Consider the following 20010-nt stretch of genomic DNA (forward strand, 5'->3'; position numbering starts at 1 on the left):
TTCCATTTCTTCTTTTCTTTTTCTATTCTCCACTGTAGTAATCAGAATTTCTTTTACGAAGTCAGCATCTTCGATGTATTCCTTGCTATTCTGGAGTTTGTGTTTCAGTTCTATCAGCTTCAAATCTGGGGATGCTTCTTCGCCGATTTCCAATAGAACTGTTACTAAATCCTCTTTCTTTGCGTTTTTGAACATTTTCTTCCATTTTCCTTTAGAATCAAGCTTTTCGAACTCTCGATTAAATAATTCTCATGTTTTTATTCCCTTTTGCAAATGCGCACTTCTTTCGTGAGTTAGGCTTAACTTTACACCATTCTGTTTTCAACGCTCTAAGCTTCTAACCTCTCTGGTTCTCGTCAGAGAGCGTGTTGTGGTGACTTCGGAGTTTACTAAGGCATCATTTAGTAAGACGAAACGAACATTTATTAGGAAAATATAATTCAATGCATAATAGTAACTGTGAGATATAATAGTAACTCAGAGCAGTACGTCACTTCTACCGGATAGTACAATCTACTACCTTCCTCTTCTGAGGCTAACATGACCCTCTCTTAAAATACATTAACCCTTCTTGGAGAAGAGGTACATGCGCCAAGCACGCTCTGTTGATCGCCAAACAGTCGCCAGATATCACAAAACTGTATGCAGATTTTGTAGTAAATGCAGTTGGTTTATTTATTATTAATGCCTAAAACTGTACTAAAATAATTGGAACATAAACTCAATTATGTATTAAAAGATGAGATTTTAAATTTTTTCATAAACATATACAGTGCAGAGTCTGAGATCCGGACTCGTCTGGACTTCAGCGATTCCGGATTTGGGATTTTTCCGGATATTAGATCACAAGTTTAAATCTAGTAAGATGGCATGTAGAAATTAAAAATCTGAAATCGTGATTTATGAAATAATGAAGCATTTATGATCTAAAGGGTCTCAAAATTTACCAAAAAAAAAAAAAAAAAAAGGCTTAATATTTATTTGTTTATTTTATTAAGCATTTCTTTCAATGTAAGTTGTTTAAGTTGCTCCGATTTTTGTGCTAATGCTTTATCTTTAATTCTATAAACAGACATAATTTTTTGTTCAATTCCACTTCTTTCAAGTCGTAAAATTGGTGTGTCAAGAATTCCAACTAATCAATCGAAATTTTTTTCGTTTTCAATAACTTCTCTGTCTCTTTCTTCACTATCGGTAGCAGTATTTTCTGGATCTAGAACCGTACTGCAGATTCTGCCGTCCGTTAACAGTGCGGCCATACAAGCTCTGGCGCCGGTTCTGTGTTAAAGGAAATAATAATAACTGAAAATTGCGCTGCGTGAGTCATTGTGTTAAGTTTAGGATTATGTGTCTTTAGATTGCCAATAGATGGCGGTAGTGTTTGTTTGTAAAAAGAAACTGTGATGTCAATTATGTATATTTATCAGTTCGTCTTTGGTGTTTGTGAATAAATGTTGTCTGGAAGAACGCTCTTCTGTTTATTACTTTAACTGCGATCCAGTCTGATTTATTATAGATTTACACATATTTTGTTTATGGTGCCTGCAAACAGGGATTATTACGAACCAGAAAATCGACAGACTGAATATTTCGAAAATGGAGGGCGTTTTTGAACATTTGAAAAAGAAACGATCGGTTCTTCCTTAAGCTGATAGTCAATCACTTCTTTATATTGCGCATAAAAGTTCAAGTTTGATTTAAATTGTTCGATCAGATTTAAGAATCGTTTTTCAGCATTCTTAAAATTGTCTCTTAAAGCCACATTCTGATCTTTCCATGGAAGTCTAACTTCGTATCTATCACCCTTTTGTGTAATCGAGTTGTTAAATATTTCCAAGGCCATTTCATTTTGTTCTTCGTCAGAAATATTTTTAATTCCTATAGATTCAATATCCCAAAACGATTTGACGCTTTTTAGAATTGTTATCAAATTTAAGTGCAGAGTGTTTCATTCAAGCCTTACGTAGATTTTTTGCACGTAGGGGTATTTGTAGAGTTATATATTCTGATAATGCTAAAACCTTTAAGACTGCTGATCGTGAATTAAAATATTTGTATAAATTATGTAAAGATGAAAAGGTTCTAAATTTCCTTGGTAAAAATGGGTTTGAATGGAAATTTATTGTAGAAGGTGCTCCTTGGTGGGGCGGATTCTGGGAACGTTTGGTAAGATCTGTAAAAACTTGTTTAAAACGTATCTTAGGTAAAGCTTCTTTATATTATGAAGAACTGTATACTGTTTTAGTTGAAGTTGAAGCTGTTATTAATTCTAGACCTATAACGTATGTATACAATGGACCAAATGAACCTGATCCTCTTTCACCATCTCATTTTATAACTGGATCTAGATTAACTGTTTTACCTTCACCTGAATCTAAACTAGAATCTACAAGATCTCAGTTGATTAAAAGATGGAAGCATAGGCAATTAATATTAGAGCATTTTTGGAAAAGGTTTTATAAAGAATATTTGTTAGAATTAAGATCAGTCATGTTTTCAAAAACTCCAAAGAATTCTCCCGTGTTTAAAATTAATGATGTTGCACTTGTACGAGAAGATAATGTGAAACGCTGTAACTGGAAGATAGGTAGGATTAAGGAATTATTTCACGGAAGAGATGATAGAATTAGATCTTGTGAGATTCAGTTGGATAAGGGTGTTGTTAGAAGACCAATTGAAAGACTTTATAATCTTTAAGTTCAATAAAATTGATGCATCCGTTACGAATGCATGGGGGCGAGTGTTAAGTTTAGGATTATGTGTCTTTAGATTGCCAATAGATGGCGGTAGTGTTTGTTTGTAAAAAGAAACTGTGATGTCAATTATGTATATGTATCAGTTCGTCTTTGGTGTTTGTGAATAAGTGTTGTCTGGAAGAACGCTCTTCTGTTTATTACTTTAACTGCGATCCAGTCTGATTTATTATAGATTTACACATATTTTGTTTACATTGCTCAAGTTATCATGTCTTAATAAACATGCGGTGATGAAAGCAAAATATAATAATGATACACCAGGTTGGCATCAGGGATATAAAATATTAGTAAAGTCAATGATATTTCTGCGTAGAATGCTTCGGTTTGAGATGTATGCCAAGCAGCTACGGAGCCAAATTATTGATCACACAAATTTATGCTCAAATGGCTGTTTCTTCAATAACGAGGTATTTTATTTATTGCCGAAGTAAAATTGAGAATGAGGACTCTCCACATGTTTTATTATGGGGGAAAACGTCACTGCGCATGCGTAAAGCATACTACCAAAAAAAGGGGGGTTGTTAGAGGCTTTGAGGTCCGGATTTTAGATCATTCCGGATATTGGACGTCCGGATCTCGGACTTTGTACTGTAGTTGCTAATAAGTAAAAAAAAAAAAAAAAAAAAAAAAAAAAAAGAGGCTTTGTGATAACACCATGGTGGTTAAGATTTAATATTAAAGTACTGCATTCCTCTAATACTAATGCAGTAAATAAAAAAAAAATTTAATTAACAAATTTAAAATTAACATCTGAATGTGTGCAATATTTGTGAGCTTTTAAATGCTTCTTATTTTCAGTTATGTTGTTGTAAGTGCAATTTAGCATAAAATATGATTTTTTTTTCCATTTTTAACTAAATTTTGAAGCTGAAGTTATATTAAAGACTGTTCAATAAATCTGTATGAGTATTATGCAAAAAATGTGTTTCAAAAGATTCTCTATTTTCATCTTTTAATGTGTTGATTTGTTTTTGTGTAACCCAACGGCTTTCGAGCACCTGGTCATGGCAAGACAGAGTTCAGAAAAAGGTAAACGGTAAAAGTTTTAAACAAGATTTTTAGAAAAACATTAACTGACAAAATGAAACACCAAGAAGGAGTGGCTAAGAAGTGATGAAACTCAGTAAACAGAGAGAGACAGCAACGAACAATAAGTTATCTTTATTTTGAAATGATATGCTTAATACGAAGCGACAGCAGGGTCAGCTCAGTAGGTTGTAGGACCATCTTAAATGGCGATACACGAAGCAACATGTGTAGGCACAGAGTCAGTGAGACTACAGATGGTGCGTTGAGAAATGTCTCTCTGTTCCTTGTCAACCATTTGCCATAGTTCGTCTTCTGAATGCTGCAATGGCAGAATCTGCAAATGGCGTCCAATCACATCCCAAATGTGTTCGACTGGTGAGAGATCAGGAAAGAATAGTGGATGGGGAAGCATCTGTACACCTCACAGAGCACGTTGGCTGATGCGAGCAGTGTGTGGTCGGATGTTATCCTGTTGATAAGGGCACTGAGCACTCCATGAAGGCAAGGGAGTGTCACCAGCCGCAGCACATCATCCACATACCATTGGGCTATCATAGTGCCCCGAATACGAACTAGAGGTGACCTGGAATCATATGCAATTGGGCGCCAAACCATGATGCTACATTGTCTTGTGGTGGAACATTTCACAATTGCTGCAGAATGGGACCCATCTCCACATCAATGCCACACTCATACGCGGTGACTACCATTGGAAAAACAAAAGCGTGACTCATCTGAGAACACAACCCTGTGCTATTCTGCCGTCCACATCACTTGTGCCAGGCGCCGTTACAGACGTTGGCATCTATAATGGCAGTCTTTTGAACGGACACCATGAATGCAGGGCACTATCCACCAGGCAACAGCATATGGTTCTGGTCGATATAGGAACATCCAGGGTGTCTTGAACATGCTGCAGAATGGAGGTTGAACTGGCTTGCGGGTGCGCCACTACGTGTCGGCAGATGCATCAATTCATGTGTGCTGACATCACTGTGGCTGCACCCAATACCTTCGAACTTGCCACATTTCCTTGTTCCAACCATTGTCGCCACAGCTGGTGCACTGTGGATGTGTCCAGGAGTGTGTCAGCTGAAATTTGCCATATGGACCAGCCCGCCCTTCTTATTCTGATCACCATGCCCCTCATAAAATCATCTGGCTGCTGGAACTGTCTCCATTGATGATGGTCTAGCATTCTCTGCTATTATACATATCCTCTGAGACAAGACAAAATTTTCTGCGATGATTTTCCTAGCAGAAATAATGGCAGAAAACTGAACATACTGCAGGTTTCTTCCCTTATCTCATCTTCAACATGCACTGGAGAGCTGCATATTTCGCATCATTCTCATAATTTAGTGATGTGCATCTACCCTGAAATTGCATAATTTTCGGGCCACTCCTTCTCGGTGTTGCATTTTCAATGTTGGATAGTGTATATAAGCATAAATAATGTTTTAACGATGAGTAAATGAGCAAACATTGAAGGACAAATGTCAACGATAGGACAGTAATCCTGTGAATGCATTCTAGCAATAAAGTTTTCTGTTATTATACCAACATACATACCTTAAGGGTAATGTTAGTTTTAAATGAGAATAATAAAATATTTAAGAAAGGAACAGTGCTTAGATTTATGGCTTTGTCTGTAAATTGGCAGCCGAATGATTCATCTGATCGATCGAGTGTTTAAGACTCCAATTGAAAATTCTTTATTCATTTTTGACTGTCAGAAAAGAATTGCATTAATTTCCAATTCAATTAAAGTTTTTGAAACGTGCTCTTTAGCGAATCTTCAGGGAAATGAAGGTAAGCATATGAATACAGAATAATGTACTCAACTAAATCACTAACTAAAAGAATCCAAGAGTTGCGTCGAACCAGGGGGAGACCCCCAAACCCATATTGTGAAAATTGTATTGGGTTGAAACATAAGTAATGGCTGTTTATGTTGTGTTTAAAATTACGAGGTAAAAATAAAATGTATTTTCATAATGTTTTGTGCTATTTGAAAGAGAATCTTTCCCTCTACAAGATGGTTGACTCGTTCTTTTTATTTTGAATTGTACAATAAAGATTTATTGTAATCTTCAGCTACTATGCTGCTGTTTAATCAAATAAGATAGTATGTAATGCGTACTCCAGAAAACTGTAGCCATAACTTTTCATTTGATAAAATCATTTAGCATTTTATAATTTAGAAATAAGAGACACAGTTAGAATCTATTGTATTGAATGTTTCTTTTGTAGTTAATCCAGTTACAAAACGAACATTATTCGGATTTCGTGAAAAGAGCTGCAAACCATGCATTCATAAATAGTATGTCATTCACTTTGCAGATAGCGTTTGCTTGCCATCAGAAACTGCCCTTACAATCCTATCTTTGTTAATATTTATTATTAATTTTTTGCTGACTTTTACCTAAAGAGCAACCAATATTTTACTCGCAAAGAACGGGAGGGGAGAAAAAAATCACACATAGTGTCTTCCAAGAGAGTCCAAATCACAGCCTTTGTTTCAAGGTATTAATTAAACAATTCGAAGCATTTTGTCAGTGTCATGCATTCTTTCAATTTCTGGTCTAGAGGCTTTAATAAGATTGCCAAGAGGTGTTTGATAGTATTACAGTACAAAGTCTGCGATCCATACTCGTCGGGACTTCGGCAATTCTCGATTTGGGATTTTTCTGGTTTATTGGATCATCACTTTAAATCTAGTAAGATGGCATGTAGAAATTATAAAATTTAAAATATGAAATCGTGATTTTGAAATAATGAAGCATTTATGATCTAAAGGGTATCAAAATTTACCCCCCCCAAAAAAAGCTTATTATTTATTTGCATGCTTTATTAAACATTTCTTTAAATCATTTATTTTTATTTATTTATTTTTTGTTTTAATACTTTCTCTTCAATTCTATAGACAGACATAAATAATTGTTCAGTTACAAAGTTCCACTGTTCAAGTTCTGTAGTTGTTGTGTCGAGAATTCCAACTAACTTGTCAATCGAAATTTTTTCGTTTTCAACAACCTCACTGTCACTTTCTTTGCTATCAATAATGATATTTTCTGTATCTAGAACCATACTACAGATTTCGCTGTCCATTAATTGATTGATGACTGGAGCATAGTCAGCGTGATGAAAAACTTCTGTTATATCATCTTCATTTATTACTGCTTCTCCACATTTCTTTACAAAATCCATTAATTGGGAAATTTCACCTGTGGTTTACAATATCTGAAAGACTTCAAATTCACCGCTATCATCTTCATAATGAAATATGGCAGCTGGCCATAAATTATGCCAAGCTTTTTTTTAAAGTATCTAGAAGCACATCCTCCCACGATCTTGCGATGCGATCTTGCGACACAGCAGATTTTATGCTAAAATATTTCAAAATTGCCATTATTCAAGAAATTTAACATGGATTTTAAAAATGGTACTTTATATTTGCATTTTAGAGTGTACAGTATTCTAATATCCATAGGTTGAATGATGGATGTACAGTTTGAAGGAAAGAATAACACTGATAAATTAACTTTCATTAAAACTTTAAGTGAAATATGAGCCAAAGAGTTATCTATAATCGACACAATTTTTGTGTCATCAGGTAAACCTAATTCAAATTTTGCTGAGCCTCAGATATGAAATGATTTTCAAACCATTCATTCATTAATGCTTGTGTCATCCATGCTCTTTTATTTGCGTAACAGGAAAATATTTGCCAAAAAAGACCAATTTCATCAGCATTGTAAATCTGTCCTAGAGATAACGTTTCACTATTTCAATGAACTCATCTGCAAGTAGTTCATCAGCTTCAGTATCAACTGAAGCTTTTTCATCTGAAATTTTTAATTGCATTATACCACGGTGATTTCAAAATTTGGTTAACCAATCTGTCAGATATGTGCACTCAGATTTTAAGTTCATTTCTTCATGAAATATTTTGGTTTTAACCATTAGCATTGGACCCGTCAGTGGCACGCCCTCGCTGTGTCTCTGTCTGACCATTCAATCATCACTTTGCCATGATCGTCACTTTTAGCATAACGAATAATTTTTCTATTATTCATTACGAGTGGGGTGATGGGATCCACAAAAGTTCATAAAGTTCCTTTTTCGGTTATGCCATATGCAGTTGACTTTCCAATGCCATACTCCTTGCATAATTTTGAGATGGATATACCCACATCCATTTTTTTTTCCAGCTATTCCACTTTTTGCTTAATGCACATCGAAACATACTTTCGCTTTGCAGATCCTGTTGCAGCTCCAGAATTAGAAACCCTTTTCGACATAATCGAAAGTTCAAACTTTAATTTTCATAAAATTCCTGTAATTATAATAGCCTGCAAAAAAATAATAAGATGGACCAAATCAGAAAGTTAAGGAACAGTGCAGTGTTCTGTATTTACTGAAATTGTTTGGAATCATTAAGGTATAGTTTTATCCTAGCTTAACAGCGTCGCTATACATTATTGGCTATGTAGCATGAAAGTGGTGACGAAAGACAAAATTTTCTATTAAATTTTGTCTTGCTTCTGTTGTGCACTGAGACATTTAAGACTGAATGTTATTAATTTAGTTATTTAATACGTACGTCTAAATCTTGCACATGCTTAAGTTATTTATTCTTGCACATGCTTTAGTTATTTGTTATACTTATGCCTAATTTTTGCACATGATCTTATCTGAGTCCTGAATAAAATTAATTCCCACATATACTTCAGCTTACTGAGGGCAGGGGCTAGATATTTTGCCGCCTGATGCATTCTCTGCGAGTCCTAAATTCTGCTACCAAGTGCCTTTCTAAGTTCTTTGTTGCCCCTTAATTTTGGATTCCAGTGCTTTCCCTAAATTTTAAAAATTTTATCATCCCTTAATTTCTTTACTGTTTTGTTACTTGTGCTTCTCTAAACTCCAAAAATTTTGTCTTCCTTAAATTCTGCTGCCTGGTGTGGCCATACAAGCTCTGGTGCCAGTTCTGGGTTTATGTGAATAAAAAATCGGTTATTCTTAATTCAAATACAGTAGAGTCCCGTAAACTTGACTCCCGATATCTCGACATTCCATATAACTCGCAAACTTTTAGGAACTTTTTTAAGATATCTCTAGGCCAAACAGAGCAAATATTACATACAGTACATATAATGCGAATGCTTTTCCTGTTCTGGTCAAAGGCTTGAGTGTTCGCTTTCTGTAATTTTTGCCATTTTCGCATTGTGCCATTAATTTTTGGAACTGCCTTAACAAATTTCAAGCTACGTTGTAATACTTGGCGTCGCTGCTTGCTTACGAAAGAAGTTGGGTAGTAGCTGGTCACTGGCTCACATTCCTTTCTATTGTTGCGAAAAGTTAGGAAGCTGAAGCTTTGTGACTGCATCTTATTGCAAACTAAACTCACACCAGTTCATTGCAGGTATTGTTCCTCAGTTCACATCCTGGCATATAAGTGTTAACTTTGGGGATACTTTGGGGAACTTTTGATATTCTGTGAAGTGAAAATGTCATTCGAAAAGAAAAGAAACTGACATGGCAGTGGAAATAAAAAGCAGATGTCTTTAAGAGACTGGACAGAGGGGGATAAATGTAAACAAAATTATCATGGATTTAGTCATTGGACAGACTACTTTGTAGGCTGGAAAAAGAAGTGGTCCAAAATCAAATCTGGTGTGTGAAAAGTGCATGTACGGGTAGTTTAAAGGAAAGAAAAAGTCTGAAAGGTGGTGAATACGAAAAAGTGACCGAGGCGCTTTATTTGTGGTTTAGGCAGCAAAGGGAAGAGGGTCATCCCTTTCAGGACCAATTAAACAAGAGAAAGTCCTAAAATTTTATTATGAATTTCAAGAAGGAGAGCCTGTACTTACTGCTAATGCTGGCTGACACGAGGGGTAGATAATGAGGTGCGACATCAGGCAGTTAAACGTTTCTGTGAAAAAGCTATCTTCTAGCTTAAAAAATGCTGCAATATTCAAGGATAATTTCCATAAACTAATTGAAAAGGAGGGTATATCTGGAGACCAAATTTATAATTGTGATGAGACCGATCTGAATTTTCGAATGCTACCTTCGATGCTGGCATCCAGTGAAGACAAATCGGCACCCATATACAAAAGAAGCAAGAAGAGTGGTTTGGCATACTGCAATGCAACAGACAGAAATAAACTCAAACTAGCACTTATAGGAAAAAAAAAAAAAAAAAAAAAAAAACCAGTCGTTTAAAAACGTTACAGAAATGAAACCGAAACCAACTATTTCAACATTCCTGTTTGGTACCGGAATCAGTCAAACTCATGAATGAAAGGAACAATATTTAATGATTGGTTTTATTAGCAGTTCGTTCCATCAGTGGAAAAGTTTTACCAAGAAAGATGATTCACATTCCAGACAATGCCGCATCCCAACCTGATTCAGAGCAGTTACGAGACGAAGATATAAGAGCCGTGTTTCTCCCTCCTAACATAACTTCAGTGTGTCAGCCAATGGGCCAGAGTGTTTTGGAGGCATTGAAGAAAAAATACAGACGTATACTTCTTTCATCTCTTGTCCTAGCCATGGAGGAAGGGTGTGATATGATCAAGAAATTGAAGAAAATATATATGTTGGATGGATAGCACATTCTTTGAGTGAAATCGAGCAGATAAGCCTCGTTCATTCCTGGAGAAAGTTGCTGGACCATTGAGGAAAACGAATTTCACGAAAGCAGAGAAGAGACAGAAAATTGGGAAATAGTGGACTTACTTAAGAAAATTCCAGGCTGCGAAGAAGTTACTGTTGCTACTGCTGAAGAATGGATGGGACAAAATAAAAATTGTGAAATTTTAGGACATGCACAATTAGTTGCACTAGTGAAAGACAATGTGGATAAAAATGAACATGAATGATAAAATGAAGAGATTGATGACAAGAGAAAAGCTAAAATGAAGACTCTTAGTGAAGGACTAAAGACATGCTCCATTACATGGAGAAGCAAGGTGCATCTGGTATGGACATTTTGTTCCTCCGTTGCCTACGGGATGAAGCTACACGACAACGGAATGAGTGTGCGAGACAATCTACCATCACACGATTTTTTCTGCCAACAACTAATAATAATTTTTCATCATTTTGATATGTAAGATTTTTTTACTCTATTATCTTAGGTTATTTGTTCTTTTTAAGACTCCTATTGTGCTAGAACGTGACATAAAAAATCAACAGTAATTTAATTGTATGCTGTACTTTTCCATGTCCAATATTGTGCTACAAATGTCTAGATTAATTTGCAGTTAAATATTAAGAGTTCTGAAAACCCCACCCTTTATTCTGTAAAACTCGAGTGTCTCTCAGTCCACATTATGTCGAGTTTGCGGGACTCTACCGTAGCACTAAATGTAATCTTTTGGCCTATGAGTATCATTAACAAAATCTGTTTTTAGTATATGGAAAGAAATTTTTGCTAAAATTTTTCGTCAACATTTAGCGCATTTAACTTAAATTTGTAATCATTGCCAAGCGTCATGTCAACATAAAAAAAGTTATATACCTGGCAGGACATTTCGATCTGTAGTCCGACGGCAAAACAGTATTGGGCTCTCTGGAACTCGCTCCATATTTGAAACGGCATACCCGAAATTCAAATCAGGTGATGGAAAGATATTCCGTTGACAACTGATACTCCCAAGATCCTGTATCCTGGATGTCCCTAAAGAACTACATAGCAGTCCTAGAGAAGGCCAGTTCGTAATAATGAAGACTTCGCAGAGAGTTCGAGAGCCTTTTACTGGAATAATGCAAAGGATGACGTGTAAAAGTGGTGCCAATGACTACTAGTTATACTTGTGATGTTTGTGTGGGTTGAAAGCACTAAAGAAACGCATCCGAGGGGAAGCTACAACATTACAATGCAGAAGCACCTTTTGAATGTATTACCTTTGACATCCTGGAACCCCTGTCACAAACTGTTGATGGCAACAAATATATCCTCGTTGTCATTGATTACTTCACCAAGTGGCCTGAAGCATATCCTATTCCTGATCAAGTGGCTGTCACAGCAGCAGAGGTAATGATACAGCATTGGATTTCCAGGTGCGGAGTGTCGCTTCAGTTACATTCTCATCAAGGAACAGAAATTTTGCATTGTCTGTAATAAAAGAACTCTGCAAGCTACTTGGCATTGACAAAACACAGACCCTTTACATTCCCAGTCAGACGGCTTGATGTAGAGGTTTAATCGAATCATCCATAGTAACCTCTCGGTGCTGGTTTCCAGAAACCAACAAGACTGGGACAAGAAATTACCACTGTTCTTACTAGCCTATTTAAGTGCTATCCATGAGACTCCCGGCTATTCCCCATTGCAAATGCACTTCACTTGTAGCCTTCATCTGCCTTTGAACTCTTGTTTCGTCCCCCTCTGCATGATTCATTGTCTGAGTGCATCCAAGATCTCCAGGCACGTTTGAAGTGATCCAAATTTTGCACGAAAACAAGATAACTTGGCGGCAATGGAGAAGACGAAGACCGATACGACACGAGAGCTACAGGACATCGATTCAGCGAAGGTGAGAAAGTGTGATTGTGAAATCCAATTCGACGGAAAGGATTCTCTCTTAAACTACACTCACCTTGGAATGGTCCTTACACAGTCCTAAACAGGCTGAACGACGTCTTAGTTCAGATTCGTAAGTCACTGATTTCTAAGCCTAAAGTCATTCATTATGAAAGGCTAGCTCAAGGATGGGCAAACTCTGGCCTGCCGGAATGTTCTATCCGGCCCGCGGATAGAATTTTAATTTGCCAGCCCAAGGCAAATTAAAAGAAATATATATTTATATATTATATATCCATCTCCTTTCTACTTTGTTTAAATATTATTATTTTTTTTTTCCCAAAGGACTGATGATCTTTTTTACTTTATCTATTTTTTATTCTACAAAGCATAAATCGACGGAAATAACAAGCACAGACAGCTTTCAATTGGCAAATTGTTAAAAGTGGGAGTTCTTTGTTACTTATAGCTTTAGATTGGCGTCAAAAAAGCGTTATCGCTTTCTCGGAGAGCAGACGTATAGGAATCTAATTAAAGCTCACATGTGGCAGACGCAGCATTTTAAACTCCAGCTTTTTCTTTTGGCGCAAGTTATAATATTATCGATTGCGTATGGAAAGATTGTGGACATATAGCATCATTGTGAATAGTGGTGAAATTATTAAAAGTATAGTGTAGCTAGTGCTTGTTTGGGTTATTCGTAAAATATTTCAGCCCTAAAATGGCTACTAAAAAACGTAAAGTGGATTCCGAGTGCCGTGCTTTTAATGATGAATGGACTTGGAAATATTTTTTTTATACAGTTGGAAAAGATAAACCAGTGTGTCTCATTTGCAATGAAGCTGTAGCAGTCTTCAAAGAATATAACATTTCCCGTCGTTTCACATCTCAGCATAAGAATTTCAATTACGAAGCAATGTCCGAATATGAAAGAAAACAAAATGCAGAAGGTCTTTGTAAAAAATTATTAGGCCAACAAAATTTTTCTAGAAGATAAACAGTATCCAAGAGGCAGCTAAACATGCAAGTTACATTATAACGTACAATATTGCTAAAAATAATAAAGCTTTCAGTGGAGTTCATTAAACAATGCATGCTCCAAGTCTGTGATGTTTTATGTCCAGGCAAGAAAAATAATTTGAGACTGTAAGCTTATCTCGAAAAATGGTAACTTCATCGTTAAAAATTTAACATCACAATTGGGGTCAAAGATTGGTTAGTTTAAATTTTGCTCTATAGCTATGGATGAAAGCACTAATATAAATGATACTGCTCAATTAGTATTTTTTACAAGAGGTGTTGATGAGAACTTTGAAATTACCGAGGAACTGGCGTGCATGCATTCTTTAAAGGGAACTACAATGGGATGTGATATTTTTCGTGAATTTCAGGAAGGGCTTTTAACTTTGAAAGTGCCTATAACAAATATATGTAATATTATGACCGATGAAGCACCAAATATGACAGGGAAAAAATCTGCATTTCTTGGCCTCTTTAATCAAAACTATCCCGGGAACAATGTTGTTTTTCTATATTGTGTTATACATTAAGATGCTCTGTGTAAATCTGCATTGAATATGAATGATACAGTTGTGAAGTTTGTATATACTATTCGATCTCGTGAGCTCACAGGCAGTTTCGAGATTTTCTTCAGTCCGGTGCAATCTGAATACTCTGATGTACTGTATTACACGAAAGTAAGGTGGGTTAATACAGGATGTATTTTCGAGTGAGTTTGGCAGCTAAAAGACGACATTGTGTCGTTCTTCCATGAGAAACAATGTTCTCCAGAATGCGAAATGTTATAAGATGCAGAATGGCCTTCGGACTTTGCATTTTTCGCAGATCTTCTTTGTCATATGAGCAACTTGAATGTCAAGATGCAAAGGAAAAATCAATTTATCGATGATATCTGGGCCCACCTCAACTTTTTAAACTAAAACCTAATCTGTTTGCTGGGCAGCTAGCTAAGAACAACTTGTCTCATTTCTCGAGGTTAAATTCACTACCCTCAGTAAATGAAGAGAAGCAAGATTTCAGATTTCAGAACAAATTTCAAACAGAATTGGATATTTTTACCATGCCTTTCAACGTAAATTGTGAAGCAGTGAGGTCAGATTTGCAGCTTGAATTGAGTTGCAATCTAACAATCATCTCAAGCAGTTGTGTGTAAATATGCCAAAGTTAGAGTTTTACAAATCATTATCGAAAGCAAGTTTCCCAAATTTAACCGCTTGCCTGATCGGAGTTATCTCGGGTTCGTACATATTGCAGTTAATTATTATCGCGGGAAAACTCTGGTGAAGCAGAATTTGTCAGTACGATTTGTTTTATCTCGGTTTTACTCGGCGTGGAGAAAATGAAAGGAAATATTCAATTTTGGCACAAGTTTTGTTGGTTTCGCGGTTCTTTTGGCGGGACTGGTCACCTGTTTTCCCTGTTGCATAGTACACATCGGCTTGTGGATTAATAATTCGTAAAGAAGGATAATTGCATTGAAAAAAAGTAAAATAAGAATTTTCTGCCACATCAGGATGACCTAGCATAGTCATTTACCACTCAGGTTAACCTAAAGGCATTTTCCAGATGTTATTCATGCTATTGAAAAAAAAAATCGGTACTCTTCTGTTTTGAGGGTAGTAAAAAAATTTCAGCGAAAATGTATGCACAAAAGCGCCAAATCTAGCGTACGCGCTGGTTTCAGATTGCGTAAGTTTATATAGTTCTATATTTCTTAAGACGCTATTGAAGTACTAGTTTAATTTTTATACCCTTTTTTGATAACCTATGGATTTAACAATTTGGGAATTGCGCATGATGAAAAGTCGGCAATAGAATTTTGGGTAAAGTGCAGAATCACTCACTGCTTGACGCGTTTTTAAGAAATGCACATACTCGGTATCCATGTGCACATCGACCTATTTTCACTTAAAAAAAAATCCCAGAATTGCACAAAAATGGCACTGCGCACCCTCTTGACTTTATCTATGTACACATCGACCTATTTTCATTCAAAAAGTAAAATAAAATTGACAAAAATCCAATTGTTTTTTACCCTTGTAAAAAGCGGCAAACAAATAAGTGAGCGATTCTGCACTTCTGAATTCCGATTCTGAACATTTTCAAAGAAAAGGCATCATTCATTATAGAAAATTACATTTGAACAACCAACGAGATGAAATTATGCTTTAGCGATAAGTCGCTAGCGAAATAGCGATACAGGCATCCATTCAGTTATGTTTAGCAATTTTTATATAAATTATAATAATGATCTGAAATAGTTATTTACTCTTATGCTTCCATTCAGTCATGTTTAGCCTTTTTCATATAAATTATAATAATAAAAAAGTATTATATGAAATTAACCTTTCATCTAAATTAAAGCATCAATCTTGGATAGTTATTTACTATTATACTTCCTTTCTTGCCGCAATTATTTTTGGCAGCATTGGCATCAACAATAGTTTGGCGAGTTTTTACGGCCCTCGAAACCGAATTGTACCAAAAAATCAAATCCAACGAGACAGTGTACTTTGTGCTCCCGTAAAAGAGATTCCAGAGGTAAGCCAGTAAGAAAAGAGATCAGATACCATTGTACAGAATGTCAGGTCATTTTGTGTTGTCCTTTGTTTCAAAAACTATCATACAAAGATTAATATTTAACTTTTTTCATTTGCCTGAGATAACTCAAGATAGTAAACTAATATCAAAACTAAATATTTTTACACCTGTAAAATATTAAAAATTCAAATTAAAAACTTACATATTTTGTTTTGCTTTGTTTCCTGGTATTTAATAATAAAATTTTAAAAAGTGATTCTTTTTTGCAATTTTTTTTCAAAAACATTTGAAAGGGAAGCGGCCAGAAAATCATGCCCAGAAAATCAGCGCTATGTTTGCTTCATCTTATATATGTGAACAAGTGTTTTCAGCTATGAACCTTAGAAATAATTATTTCAGAACTAGACTGACAGATGAGCATTTAGCCTTGTTCCTTAGAATCAGTACACCTCACTTCGAAACTCAATACAGTCAAAAGTCGTTAATCCGGACTCGTCGGGACTTCGACGATTCCGGATTATCGATTTTTCCGGATTATACATCATCAGTTTAAATATGGTAAGATGGCATGCAGAAATTACAAAATTAAAAATATGAAACCGTAATTTATGAAATAAAGAACAATTATGATCTAAAGGGTATCAAAATTTACTAAAAGAAAAAGCTTAATATTTATTTGTTTACTTTATTAAACATTTCTTTGAATGTAAGTTGTTTAAGTTGCTTCGTTTTATGTGATAATACTTTCTCTTTAATTCTATAAACAGACATAATTTCTTGTTCAGTTACAAAGTTCCGCTGTTCAAGTCCCGTTATTGCTGTGCCGAGAATACCGACTAACTTGTCAATCGAAATTTTTTCGTTTTCACTAACCTCTCTGTCACATTCTTCATGTCTTTATCCATTTTTTGCAGCAATTCCACTTTTTGTTTGTTGGACATCGAAACATACTTTCGTTTGTAGATCCTTTGGAAGTTCCAGCATCGGAAATTCTATTTGACATAATCGAAAGTTCAAGTTTACTTTTATAAAATTGCTCTTACAGTCTGCAAAAAATAATAAGCGGGATCCAATTCGAAGATTAAGGAACAACGCAATCATTAACATTAACTGAAATAGATAATTAGATAATTTTAGCTTACACCGTCCGTTATACATTAAACGCGCAGGCGAAAACGTATTCTGCACTTGCGCATACGCATATGCGCAGTAGTCAAGGTCTTACGCGCACGTGTAAACGCCTATGCGCATGCGTCAACGCGACGCATGCGGAAAAAGTTTGTAGCTTTAAGGTCCGGATTATAGATCATTCCGGATTATGGGTGTCCGAATTAACGACTTTTGACTGTATAAGGAACGTTTAAAAATGAAATTGCAATTGCATTCATCTCATTAACATATTTAAATTGTAATACTTGTATATTCGTTTTAAAATTTGAGAACAATGTATCTTGGCCCTCCAAAGTTATTATTATTATTTTTTTTTTTTTTTCGAATTTTGGCCCGCGACCGAAAACGTTTGCCCACCCCTGGGCTAGCCCCTTACTACGGCTATACTAAGTAGTTCCCAGATTGTTTATAATGTTTGTTTATAATGTAAATAGTGTAAGGCCATGATCCTGCTTGTTTCTAAACAAGCAAGCAGCAATATCTTAAAAATCTTTTATCTTTGTATATCTTAAAAAGTATTTTTTATAAATGTATACATTATATATTCATAATAAGATCAAAGAATTAATAATACCCATAAAAGCAGTGTTAATGCCAACTCGATTTGAACTGCACATTGCTGGTTTAAAGTTGATTGCATTGCCAACAAAGTTGTTGGTGTATGCAGCAAGTGGAAGAATTGAAATAAAATGAAATATTACTCAAATTTTATACTTGATGTTCTAACTGTGCACTATAACACTTGCATATTTGGTAAGGTCTTGTGTAATTATGACTGAGTAAAATCAGCTCATTAAGTGTAAGTCTAAATGACAGATATTTATTTATTTTTTTATTATGTATTTTTAATACATGAGTAATAGACTTTTTTTTTTTTTTTCCAGAAAATGTCTCTAAAGGAATTTCATTTGAAAAATTACTCGATGGCATACGAGACTCTCAGTCAACTAAGGATCATTTTCAACTGCATTTTCTAAAGAGGAAAGATATCCGTAACATCAAAAATGCTTATAATTGTAAAGCATATAACAGTGAGTTAAATGATGCTGAAAGTGTTGACCATTGGGTTCATCTTTGTCACCAAATACAAAATTCTCCCATCCTAGCATACAGACACAAAGATTTTATTAATGGAGTTGCAACACAAGATGAATTTTTGCTGGTTATTATGACAGAATTCCAAAAACATATACTTCTTACTTCAAGTAAAAAAGTAGTCTGTGTGATTTCGCTGTTTCGTAGAAGAGGTGGCCCTTTTTACCTCACTGTGCTTTTCGTCATGGATGAATATGATCTTGCTTTTCCGGCTGCATTTTGCATCAGCAGTAAAGTTGATAAATCTGTAATAACTCAGTTCTTTGATGCCATTAAACAATCTGCTGGACCTTTATCTGCAACTTATTTTATATCAGAGAATATTCCCTTGTTTTATGATACATGGAGAGAAGTGATGAATGATGAAGCAAAATGGCTATGGGGTATGTGGTATGTAGATAGCAGAATCAGGGGGCAACTGAAACTCTTTAAAGGTGATACAGAAAAAAGAAGTGATGTATATAAAACTATGAGAATTCTTCTTGAATGTCAGGATAAAACAGTATTTTCTGTAATGTTTGAAAATTTTCTGGAAAAACTTTTAAATGATTCCCAAACTAAAGATTTAGGCAACTTAATTCAACAATATTTTGGATGTAATCTGGAGAAATGGGCTTGTTGCTATCGCAAGGATATAAATTTAAGTACAGACATTCATTTGGAAATCATGTATCGCATATTGCGATACTGTTGTCGAGAAGGAAAGAAAACAAAACTAAATAAATTTATATTTGTTTTGATGAAATTTGTTCGAGACAAGATGCTGGATCGTTTTTCAAATTCAATTGATGAAGAAAAAATTAATTTAGCCCTTGAAAGTATAAATGCTTGTCACAATTTAGGTTTGGAAATACTCACTAGTGATATATGTGCTGTTTCAGAAAAATTATGGTTAATTCAATCAAAGGAAGAGAATTTTTATGTAAGTCATGAAATGACGACTTGCCTTGAGCACTGCAATTTAAGATGTGAAGAATGTGATATTTGTATACATATGTTCACATGCAATTGTGTTCATAATTTAATTAATGGCAGTCTTTGTCCACATATTCACGCTGTTGTTTGGAACTTGTTAACTCCACATTTTTCATATCCTGTTTTAGACCAAGTTGCTGTAAATGAATCTATGGATGATATTGCAGAAAAAAATACAGAGGACTGTTCTGAACTTTTTGAAAGTGTTCTTAAAAAGACTCATGACTTATACAAAAAGATTCGATCTAATAAGAGCAACTTGAATAAAAAATCATTGAGTTCTCTTCTGAAAGGAATAAATGAATGGATTGATATATGTGGTGGGAAAGTGCCTGAAACCCCAATGCAGTCTCAAGCAACTCAGACTTCAAATCCTAAGTCCACAGTCCTGCTAAATCCAATTTCAGAAAATGGTATTTCACAGCAATTAATAATGCCAAATCAATTTCCAGATGCTTTACCAAATAATGCTTTATTTTCTCAGTATGTAATTTTCCTTCCAAATAATAATATGGCATGACATGGAATAAATTCCTACATACAATTGATTTTTCTGCTATAAATTTTATTATTTCGAATGTGCTTTCTGTTTTCATTATCCCATTGAAAAGCCAAATGTATTGTGCTGAAATTTGTTTTAGAGTACAGTCAAAAGTCGTTAATCCGGACTCGTCGGGACTTCGGCTATTCCGGATTATAGATCATCAGTTTAAATCTGGTAAGATGGCATGCAGAAATTATAAAATTAAAAATATGAAACTGTAATTTATGAAATAAAGAACAATTATGATCTAAAGGGTATCAAAATTTACAAAAAAAAAAGCTTAATATTTATTTGTTTACTTTATTAAACATTTCTTTCAATGTAAGTTGTTTAAGTTGCTTCGT

At 35.0% G+C, this 20010-nt stretch overlaps 1 protein-coding gene across 2 annotated transcripts in view; it reads left to right on the plus strand.

Annotated features, from left to right (window-relative positions):
- The window catches only part of LOC118203535 (uncharacterized), a 104579-nt gene extending 84879 nt beyond the window's left edge, over positions 1–19700 (plus strand). For both annotated transcript variants that reach the window (XM_085824375.1, XM_085824379.1), the window contains one exon: positions 17937–19700. In XM_085824375.1, coding sequence (XP_085680501.1) covers positions 17937–19642 — 1706 coding nt within the window. In that variant the 3' untranslated portion in view covers positions 19643–19700. The remainder of the gene's footprint in view (positions 1–17936) is intronic.
- Positions 19701–20010: the final 310 nt, after the last annotated feature.

The sequence above is a fragment of the Stegodyphus dumicola genome, chromosome 1 (genome assembly GCF_044657685.1).
Source record: "Stegodyphus dumicola isolate Sdum_Otavi_A_Nest chromosome 1, ASM4465768v1".
NCBI lineage: Eukaryota > Metazoa > Arthropoda > Arachnida > Araneae > Eresidae > Stegodyphus > Stegodyphus dumicola.